At 42.5% G+C, this 10,493-nt stretch overlaps 1 protein-coding gene across 7 annotated transcripts; it reads left to right on the top strand.

Moving 5' to 3' along the window:
• The first annotated feature begins 6,097 nt into the window (after positions 1-6,097).
• LOC133918567 (3-oxoacyl-[acyl-carrier-protein] synthase, mitochondrial) lies at positions 6,098-10,450 on the top strand. Of its 7 annotated transcripts, none has more exons than XR_009909792.1 (13): positions 6,098-6,576; positions 7,251-7,358; positions 7,439-7,510; positions 7,885-7,971; positions 8,071-8,222; positions 8,733-8,813; positions 8,918-8,951; positions 9,190-9,256; positions 9,335-9,411; positions 9,535-9,595; positions 9,751-9,833; positions 9,893-9,987; positions 10,070-10,210. XR_009909792.1 is itself a non-coding variant. In XM_062362496.1 (13 exons), the coding sequence occupies exons 1-13, from the start codon at positions 6,112-6,114 to the stop codon at positions 10,232-10,234; spliced, it is 1,524 nt and encodes a 507-aa protein (XP_062218480.1). In that variant the 5' UTR covers positions 6,098-6,111; the 3' UTR covers positions 10,235-10,450. The 7 variants fall into 7 exon arrangements, 3 of the variants coding, with proteins under 3 accessions (XP_062218480.1, XP_062218481.1, XP_062218482.1); XM_062362496.1 differs by having other exon boundaries at positions 9,916-9,987; positions 10,070-10,450; XR_009909793.1 differs by lacking the exon at positions 10,070-10,210 and having other exon boundaries at positions 9,680-9,833; positions 9,916-9,986.
• Positions 10,451-10,493: the final 43 nt, after the last annotated feature.

Genomic DNA, 10,493 nt, shown 5'->3' with positions numbered 1-10,493 from the left:
TTGTAGTAGTAACTCCACTAGTGCCGGTATGATGAATAGGGTCAATAACATGGACAATGCTAAGATGACTGCAGCTAAGAACATGGACAACGATAGGTTACATACGATCGATGAAGTACAATGGCATAATACTTACATGCTAGGGGAAAATAATGTTCACCTAGTTGGTGTGACAACACTTCTTCTTGCGACAGTTGGTGGCCCTAAGGGAAAGGCATGCATAGCATCCCCATAAGCATCCAAGTCTGGGTGCCTTGTGGCCTCATGCTTTCACTTGATCCGATAAGCACGTGAAGGCAATATGTTGCGAACCTTGGGATCCAATGCTCATCCAACCTCATGAGTTCCTCTATAATCTGTGGACGGAGCACCGGGAGCTCAGTCCCCAGAATAGTCGTCAAGTAGGAGCGGTGTCTAACATCCAAGCGTGGGTCAAGCAGCTACGAGTGCACGTAAACCACACTTGCAAATCACATGATAATTATGAGTGAGACAACAAGAATTTAATAGAACACAATTTTGTAGCAACATACTCTAAAGCATAGAATAATTGTGAATTACATGGTGACAATAAGACTCAAAACATGAATTTAACATAACATAGTTTGTTATAAGATACTTGAAAACTTAAAATAACAACACTAATTTAACATAACGTAGTTCATTACAACATACTTCCAAACTTTCAATAACTGCAAATTACACGACAATAATTAGTCACACAACTCCATTATTCGTGGATGAAGTGTGTGCACGATGAGGACATGGACGTCTCCCATCAGTTGTTGCGCCTGAAGGACCTGCTTTGACATCGTTGGCGTCTATCTCCTGTGTGCTTTTAGGGCAGTACTTGTAAGTGTGTCTCGTTTCAGTACATTCAATGCACTATTTGATATGACGTCTTGAAAGTGCATCTAGGCCCCCTAAGTGGGTTTTGGCTTATTGGTAGCAAAACGATTAAGGGACTAATGAGTTTATTGAAGCTATGAACATGCTTTAGTTCTATGGGTGATGTTATACGACGTAGGCGTCCTCAAAAAGAAAAAAGAAGCATTTTGTAGTACTCAATAGGATTTAATTTGATTTTATTTTTGAAATTGAGTTTATGAAAACTGTACTATCAAGAGGGATGCAATTGATAGTTTTGATGGTGTCTCAATGCTCAAAGTAACCTCTTAGAACTAAATGTTGAGAGACACATTCATCCACGGACACTGGAAAATAGGCAAAGTGTTCTGAGTCCAGAGTCTCCGGTGTTCACCGGACACTCCGTTACTTAGTGTTTTAGGCCGGAGTCTCCGACTGAGACTCCGCCAGAGAGTCTCGGTTCCGATTTAATTTTAAATGTCCGGAGTCTCCGGTGTTCACCGGATACTCTGGTGCTTGGTGTTTGTGGCCGGAGTCTCCGAGAGAGTCTCTAGTAGAGAGCGTCGGTATCCATTTAATTTTAAAATGGCCGGAGTCTCCGGTGTTCACCGAATACTCCGATAGTTAGTGTTTTCGGCCGGAGTCTGAGACTCCGTCAGAGAGTCTCGGTTCGAATTTATTTTAAATTAGCGGAGTCTCCGATGTTCACCGGATACTCCGGTATCTGGAGAGGGCGGAGAGTCCGGCAAGTCTCCGAGTCTTTTCTGTGTGGCGACTAAGTGCCACCCGGAGTCTTCGGTGTTCACCGGATACTCCGGGTCAGTTCAATAGAACTATAACGGCTAGTTTTGACACAGTTCTCAGTCCGTTTTGAAATAATGGCCGGAGTCTCCGGTGTTCACCGGATACTCCAAGTTAGGTCAACCAGAACAGTAATTGCTAGTTTTTGAGAGATAGCTATAAATACCCCCCACCTCTTTGCATTGAATGCTTGCTGTTGCTGCTGAGCTACTCTTTGACAAAGCCTCCCAAAGCATTCAATAGCCCCTCTAAACCTCTATAGTGCTTAGATTGTTCCAAGAATTGAGAGATAGGGTTTGGAAGTGTGATTTGAGTTGTTGAGCCAAAATTCAATATTTGAGTATTGAGTTCATCGTCAAGCGTTCACTTGTGATCTTTTTCTCTTGGAGCCTCGTGCTCCTAGATGGCAAGGTGTCGCCCGTAGAGCACCCAAGGATTGTGGAGTGCCATGAGAAGTTTGTAATTGCTCGTTCATTTAAGTAAGAAAACCTAGCTTGATCTTTGCGGTCGCTAGGAGATGATAGGGTTGAAAGAGATTGGGCTCTTTGTGAGCTCCTCAACAGAGACGTAGACGCTTCTTAGTGAGGTGTCCGAACTTCGGGATAAATCCTTGTCTCCTTAATTTTCGTGCAAGTTCTACTAATTCTTGTAGTTTTGGAATTTTTCCCAAATCCTATTATTCGTGAGTGTTTTACTGCAGGGTATTGTTGATAAAGTCTTTTTACTCATAGTAGAATATGTGGTAACTCTTAGACTCTAGTAGACTTGCTTAGATTCATTTCGATTTCGCAATCCTGTATAAGCCGGATAATCCGGACAAGACCGGATACTCTGGAAACCCGAAGTATTCGAACTTCACCGGAGTATCCGAACTCTGTTAATCTGCTGCTAAGTTTTAAATTTCATAAACGCCTATTCACCCCCCTCTAGGTGACATCAAGTACATTCACGTCTGGCGTTAGACTTGTCCATGTCATTCCAAATGCATGTAGTCTTGTGACGGTCCGTCTTCTGCTTCATGGTATCTAGATCTGGGATGTACATTTTCTCCGATCCAGGGTTTTGTAGTAAATGAACCAACTATCCCAAATACATATAGTTCATGGTTCCATGTAGCCATGATAGCTTCCTTCATAAAATACTTGGACACATGCATGCGAGGCGCCAACTAAGTCTCAATATAAGCAGCAATCACATATGTACATGGCTTATGAAGCAGCCTTGGCTTGTGGCAGGTACATATGCAGACATTATTCCTAAGGATACACTCATGGATAATCCTCTCAAGATTGCCCCCTCCCCCCCCCCACCGACCTTTGTCCCTACAAAGAATTTCAAATCAGTGCTCTGCAGTGCTCATGGGCCTAGCCCAGTGCATCTGTGCCTTCTTTGTCTCATCGACCATGTATTGAGTCAACTTGAGCCCATATATCAACCAATTGTCATTCCTTGCCATAGACGTTGCTGCATACCAGTCCATGAAGTATTTGCATGTCCCATGCAGAACAAATTCTACCATTGCAACAAGTGGGGGTCCTCTCACGCCACTTATAACCTAGTTGTACATCTTAGCTAAGTTTATTGTTATGATACCATGCCTAACCCCTCAGTGCCATACAGTAAAGCTCACTTCTTCTTTGGCTCATGCTCAATCCACTAGAAGAAGGTCTTAACATATGACCAAGTCCTCCTCCGTAGATCACACTACTACAGAACATCACATATGTAACGCATCATTAATGTCGGTTCAACAGTAACCGCTACTAAAAATATATCAATGCTGGTTCTTAAACTCTCGCGTGCGAACAATGGCTGAGTAGCTAAGAATCAGCACTAAAACTGATTTATCAGTGCCGGTTCCAGCCACGAACCGACACTGATAAATCAATATCAGTGCCGGTTCTAGCCACGAACCGCCACTGATATATTAGTACTGGTTCTAGCTACAAACCGGCACTGATAATCAGTATCAGTGTCGGTTCTAGCCATGAACCGCCACTGATAGTAAGTATCAGTGTGATTTTAGCCACGAACCACCACTGATGATTGCTATTGTATAGCTTATCTTAAAAAATTCATAACTTTTTCATACGAACTCTGATGAGGAAAATTTTTATATCAAAATTGTAGAACTCAACTAGGTCTACAAATTTGTAGTTGAAAACTTTTTAATTTGATGTCATTTAAGTGCCTAAATTATCATAACGAAGTTTTAGCCTACCGTCATGGTCAATTGACACCTTATCTTAAAAAATTCATAACTTTTTATACTAAATTGCATGGGGAAAACTTTATATGAAAATTATACCCTTGATGCACTCTACAATTTTGTAGTTGATCACCTTTTGATCTAAGATCATTTAGATGTCCAAATAGTCGTTCAAACATTCGATCAGAAGATATCAAAAGGATTGATTTTGCTATTATAGTTAAGAACGAATGAAATGTGAGATGGTTAGAGGGTCACGCGCGAGAGAGGAGAGCTATTGTGAGGTCGCGAGTTTGAGTCCTGGGAAGCGTATGCCAGCAAAAATCACGGAGCTATTGTGAGGTCAAGTGAGTAGTGACTGGGTGAGCGCCTCTGGTCATGATTTTTTTTTTTGTTTTTTTTTGGGCTAAAAAACGTTGAATTGGGGACTGACTATTAGTGCCGGTTGGACCCACCAGCCAGCATTGATGGATATTTCAGTGCCATTTTCATAATTGACACTGATAGTCTGTGACTATCAGTACTGAGTAATCAGTGTCGGTTCAAAAGTCATCATTGATGGCAATTTTGAACCAACACTGATGAGAGTTTCTACAGTAGTATTAGGATGATCTAGTGGGATCTGACCAAGAGCCACAGGGAGATCCTTCTCTCCCGTCATTAGCCTCTTTGCTAGCTCTTCAGTTTGCTTCATGGTCAGCTCATCAAGTTTTTGCCACAAGATGTTGAACTTCCGCTGTTGATTCCGACTACACAACCTATTAGAAAGATTCATAAAGTTCTTATTCTTGAACTACCTAAAAAAGTTTTCACCTAAATACCTCATGCACCACCTGCTCTTCATGTCCAGCCAGATGAATTCGAATTGACAATGTACTAAACCATGCTGCATATCAAAGATTGTCTGCAAAATCTCTGCATGCCGATAATGTACAAGACATTTGACCAATCCATCACAACAAAAACTTTAGACACTTCAAGAATTAATACCAACTATTCGTGTTCTCACTCTCAAAAAAGGCAAACACTACTAATAATACTTAGTTGTTTCTATCTATTCAAATTTATGCGAGTATTTGATCCTTGTACTTCTCGGTACGAATGTGTTGTCGATGCAAATGATAGGGTGCAATGCATGAAAGGTTGTATGCATTCTACGAAGGCAAAGAATATGCATTGTAGGACCAACATACCAGGTTCCTTAACTGAGGGGTAGTGCACAATATTATAATAACTTCCGGGTTATTCTAACAAATGGTGTGGAGTTGACATGGGAGATTATCGTACGATACTTCGTACGTCCTGAACCTCATCTCCACCACATTTTGATTCGGGCTCATAGTTCATATTGTCCATAATCTAACTGTATATGACATTAGCAACAAATCTGGATGATAAGTTCATGTGGTACTTCTCCAATTCCTCTAACTTAAAAGTGTGCTCCGTCATTATCGAGCACTCTCAGTAATCAATCCACTTCCCCTTGAAGGTATGCACCTGCTACGGGCAATCATCATTCACGCACTTCACATCACACTCTTTCCTACTGCACTTCACAACCCTGAATTGTATTCGAAGAGATGCCACACATTGAACCACAACATCCTTGATAGCCTGGATGCTAGGGTACTTAGCCTCCTAGCACTCATTGTTCTCATTGTACTCCTACGTCACATGATAGCCTTCGCTCACGATTAGGTTTGCAAAATCAAGATTGTTCCACTCCGCAGGAAAAGAATCACCGTCCTCAACATCTGCTTTGTTTTCTCAACAATGAATTGCTCAGTGGACAAGAGATTTTTATTTACTAAATCACCTGCTCACCAGGTGATATGTTGCATGTGCCCCATTAGAAGTGTGGGCATATGTAACGCCCGGTGGATGGGAGATTTTTATTGAATCTCACACTCACCGGGCGATACGTTGTTTGGCCTTGGTGGCAGCCGAGTAGGGCACAGTGGCATGCCACTATGGCCTTTCCTCGCCCTGTGATTAGGCGAGGAAATAGATCGCACTATGATAAAACGATTTGTATATATCTCACTGGTTCAGTGGGCAAGATTTATATCTTACCCGCCAAATGAGCGACAATCGTCTAGTTTTGCTAATTTCCAAAATGGGCCCATATTTCAACTAATTTCGAAACTTGAAAAAAAATCCAAATTGCATCGCAGACATTGCCTGGACCTCTCGGCCCACTCGCAAACCGGATTGCGGGCGGCCCATACGGCCCAATGAGAAAGCAGGCATTATCCGCGACGGCGCGACCCCTCTACCGGCTGTCGCCGCCTCCCGCCTCCGTCTCCCACACGGCCACACCGCCTCGTCAACGAGCTGCTCCCCGGCGCATGATGAGGTTCCTCCGACGCGCTCGCCTCCTCCCCCTCCTCCGGGGCCTCTCCTCCACCTCAGCGGCGGAGGCGGCGCCTTCCCTCCCGCCGCCGCGCCCGTCCGCGGGCCGCCGCGTGGTCGTGACGGGGCTCGGGGCCGTCACGCCGCTCGGCCGCGGGGTGGGGCGCACCTGGGACCGCCTCGTGTCTGGGGGCTGCGCGGTGCGCGCGCTCGCCGCAGAGGACCTCCGCCTCCCCGGAGACGCGGCGGCGACGGGGAGGACGCTCGAGCAGCTCCCGTCCAGGGTCGTCGCCGCTGTGCCGCGCGGGAAGGGCGAGGCCGAGTTCGACGAGGAAGAGTGGGCCAAGGTTACTAGCTCATGCTTGTTTATTTTGGCGCTGAATTTATATGCAAGTATTGTAGCATTGTGTTCAGGCCTTAGGGAAGCTGAATCGGAGCATGTTATGCTTTGCAGTTAGGAGTTCAAATTTTGCTGTAGTTCTACATCACATTTCATCTTGTCACCATTTGTAGCCATGAACAAATTAACAAGGTGTGATGACCCAGATATGCATTGATGCTGCCATGCTGGGTCTCATGGTTTCGAGGATGAATTTGACTTTTGACATATAATTCTCAGAAGAAAAATGTGGCAGCTCACATCTTACAATACCATCCTGGTCTGCCACTGCCAGTAGACAATGCTGCAAATCATTATAATCTGGAAACTGGTACCGTTACGTATGTAACGACCAGCCCATGGCACTGTCTTCACTGCTGTAGTGCTTACAAATTTAAGCTGTTTTACACCTCCCTTCATTCAGATATTTGCATGCTTTAAGAAGTAAAGGTCTAGAGGAAAGGTGTATATTTATTGTTTCACGTGTTCCGCTGCAGTTTCTCTCTTCTCCAATAGGGAGTCAATTATATTCTTCTGGAAAGTTATGTTATGATTGTAACTATGTAATGGTGATGCTAAATGCCTCGTAAGGCCAAACTTTGTTTCATGTTCTGAACTGTTGATTGAACGTTCTTGTTCCAGGGCAATAAATCTGTATCGGGATTTATAGCATATGCTCTCTGTGCAGCTGATGAGGCTTTGAGAGATGCAAATTGGTTGCCTATGGAAGATGAGAAAAAGGAAAGAACGGTACCAATCGCCTTATTGTGGAAGCTCATTTTTTATTTCTGTATTTTCTGGGTTGCTGGGTCTGATTGGAGCTGTACCAGGGAGTCTCGATTGGCGGAGGGATTGGAAGCATCTCAGACATTTTAGATGCATCACAGATGATCATTGAAAACGTTTGTATCGTACTCACCGCAGTTTTCTTATTGCTTCTTTTCTTTTACTTTTGTTAGTCATTGCAGTAACTATGTCAATTAGATTTCAAATGATGTATGGAAGTAGTTGGCTCGTTTATCTTCACTGATAAGTTTTTCTGTCTGCTGAAATTTCTGTTCCTCAAGCCTGACATGTTGAGAATGCATCCAGGAGACACATTATTAGATGTTTTGTTGATACCAGAAAAGCAATCCCTTACATTTACATTTTATCTCTTTGCCACACTTTTGACAGTTTTGACATGCAATGCCAAATATGTCTTGCAATATATATGATAATCTTCTCGTCACATCCATCACTGAAATACGGAATTTTTTTTTCCTTCTGATCACAGCGTTTACGTCGCCTCAGTCCATATTTCATCCCCAAGATACTGATCAACATGGCATCAGGTCATGTCAGCATGAGATATGGTTTCCAGGTGAATTTTCGTGTTGCCATATACTATGATTAAAGTTTTTTTATTCAATGGTAATTATTGCATGGATGTTAATATGGATAGTTAATGCTTCTAACTTAGGGTCCAAACCATGCTGCTGTGACAGCTTGCGCCACTGGTGCACACTCTATTGGTGATGCTACGCGGATGATTCAATTTGGGGATGCTGACGTGATGGTGGCCGGTGGAACAGAGTCTAGCATTGATGCTTTGTCTATAGCTGGATTTTCTAGGCAAGTATGTTAACATTTTTTTTATTTTGTTTGTCTTCCAAAATACTCCCTCCGTTCAGAAATAGTAGGCGTATTTCTTTTTGCAAAAGTTAAACTTTGTGTACTTTGACTAACATTTAATTAAATTATAAGAATGTCTAGTGTATAAAAATTATACAATTAGATTCACAATTCAAAATGATTTCACAATATATAAGTTTTGTAGCTAGAAATGATATATTTTGTGAGAAAACCTTAGTCAAAATCTAACTTCGAAGACTGAATCCAAAAGAAATACGTCTACTATTTCTGAACGGATGGAATAATGTGTATGCTCTCTTTGGGTAATTATAAATTGGCTAGAATGCTTTACTGAGATTGTAAGGTGCACCTCTTGAGTGTGAGGGTAGAATCCAATTTTATGCCCAGATAATAACCGTTCTTCATGATTGGTATGTTGGTTTTTCACTGATTAGTAATTTAGTATCAGCAGCCTTACCTTATTTCATTACCATGTTACTTGATTTGTAGGTTAAGGGCATTGACTACAAAATACAACTCTCTTCCAGAAGCAGCTTCAAGACCTTTTGATTGTGGTAGAGATGGATTTGTGTATGTAGTGCTACTATTGAATTATGCCTCTTTCTGTTTTTTCCGTTTTACCTTTTCTTCCTGGTGCCTATTCTTATTTTTTTAAAACTACCAATTATCAATAGGATTGGTGAAGGTTGTGGGGTCATGGTGTTGGAGGTGAGCCTGGTTCAGTGTTGTTGTGTAATACCAATCATTTGCTTCTTGTAAAACCCACGGTACTGTAAAAGAGTAATGCCTGATTTGTGGCCAGGATTATCTTGACATCTCCACATCCTGCTCCTTTAATGTTTTGAAAATTGCTTAATTGTCTATGTAATCTATGCAAATTTTATTGTGAAAACTTTATCTTGGTGCATCTTATTTGCTTGACAGTCAATTATTTACTTTTCGACAGGCACTTGATCATGCAAAGGAACGGGGTGCAAAAATTTATGCTGAAATTCGAGGCTATGGAATGTCAGGTATCCTCCTATTCCATAAATAATATTGTTTATTCCGTCTTTAGTATGTCTTGCGTTGTGAAGCTCAGTTTCTTTCAGGTGATGCACATCACATAACTCAGCCGCAAAACGATGGTAGAGGTGCTATCTTAGCCATGAAGCGGGCTTTGGACCAGGTGCAGAATCATACACCTTTGTCATGTGTTGTACATTCTAGAAACCACATTTCTTTGTTTTAAGTGCGAAGAAGTTATAAACTGCGTGTCAGTTTTCTAAGATTCCTTTTTAACCTTTTCAAGTCAGGGCTTCATGCAAATGAAATTGATTATTTGAATGCGCATGCAACATCAACTCCTCTTGGTAAGTACTCACAAATGCCTGGCAAAAGACATCTGGATCAACATTGACTTCAGATGAGTTCTGTTTACTTTGTTTTTGGGATAGCTTATCTTTCTGATCCTGTGCCATCTGGGACAATGATAAAAACTGGCACTTTGGATTTGAACTACAATTAGGCGATGCTGTGGAGGCGAATGCAATAAAATCTGTCTTTGGACATCATGCAACATCCGGTGGTCTTGCATTTTCCTCAACAAAGGTACCCCTTCCTCTTCCTACTCTGTGTACTATTATCAAATCATCTCTGTCCCATTTTAGGCGAACAGCACAACTATCCCCAGGGAGCAATTGGACATCTGCTAGGGGCAGCTGGATCAGTGGAAGCAATCCTCACCGTGTTAGCGATCCATAATGTATGTCATCTACGGCTAGTGATAAGCAGATTAGTTTGGAAAAAACAAAGTCTCCTGTGATTGACGTCATCTACGTTTTCAGGGAGTCGCACCACCTACGCTTAACTTGGAGCAGCCAGACCCGCTGTTCGAAGGCACATTCATGCCACTAGCTGCCCCAAAGAAGATGCCTATACGAGCGGCCATCTCCAACTCCTTCGGGTTTGGTGGAACCAACGCGTCGCTTCTCTTCTCGTGCCTGCCATAGTCTTAACAGCTATCTGTTTCCCTCCCTTTTTTCTGAAAGGGAACTCTGTTCCCCCCCCCCCCCCCCAATGAAGGGCTGTACCAGGAATGGAATATTCAGATTTTTTTTGTTCTGAGTGAACATAGGAAGGCACCATCCGCGTTGAGTAGATGTTGAGGTTTCAGGCTTTGACCCTTCTATTCTGTTCAAGGTAAATCTGCATGCATCATACACTCAGCTCCGAGCCAAACACTGACATAGATGTTGATAGCTAAAGCTT

Source organism: Phragmites australis, chromosome 5 (genome assembly GCF_958298935.1).
Source record: "Phragmites australis chromosome 5, lpPhrAust1.1, whole genome shotgun sequence".
Taxonomy (NCBI): Eukaryota; Viridiplantae; Streptophyta; class Magnoliopsida; order Poales; family Poaceae; genus Phragmites; species Phragmites australis.
Note: the sequence above shows the minus strand (reverse complement) of the source record. Positions and strands in the feature narration are given on the sequence as shown.

What these genes read in the sequence shown, in the direction of transcription:
- LOC133918567 (XM_062362496.1), top strand. Translation starts at nt 6,112, where the DNA reads ATGAGAAAGCAGGCATTATCCGCGACGGCGCGACCCCTCTACCGGCTG. An exon ending in TGTGGTAGAGATGGATTTGT is followed by an intron (nt 8,814 to 8,917) that starts GTATGTAGTGCT and finishes AATTATCAATAG; the next exon opens with GATTGGTGAAGGTTGTGGGG. An exon ending in TCGAGGCTATGGAATGTCAG is followed by an intron (nt 9,257 to 9,334) that starts GTATCCTCCTAT and finishes AGTTTCTTTCAG; the next exon opens with GTGATGCACATCACATAACT.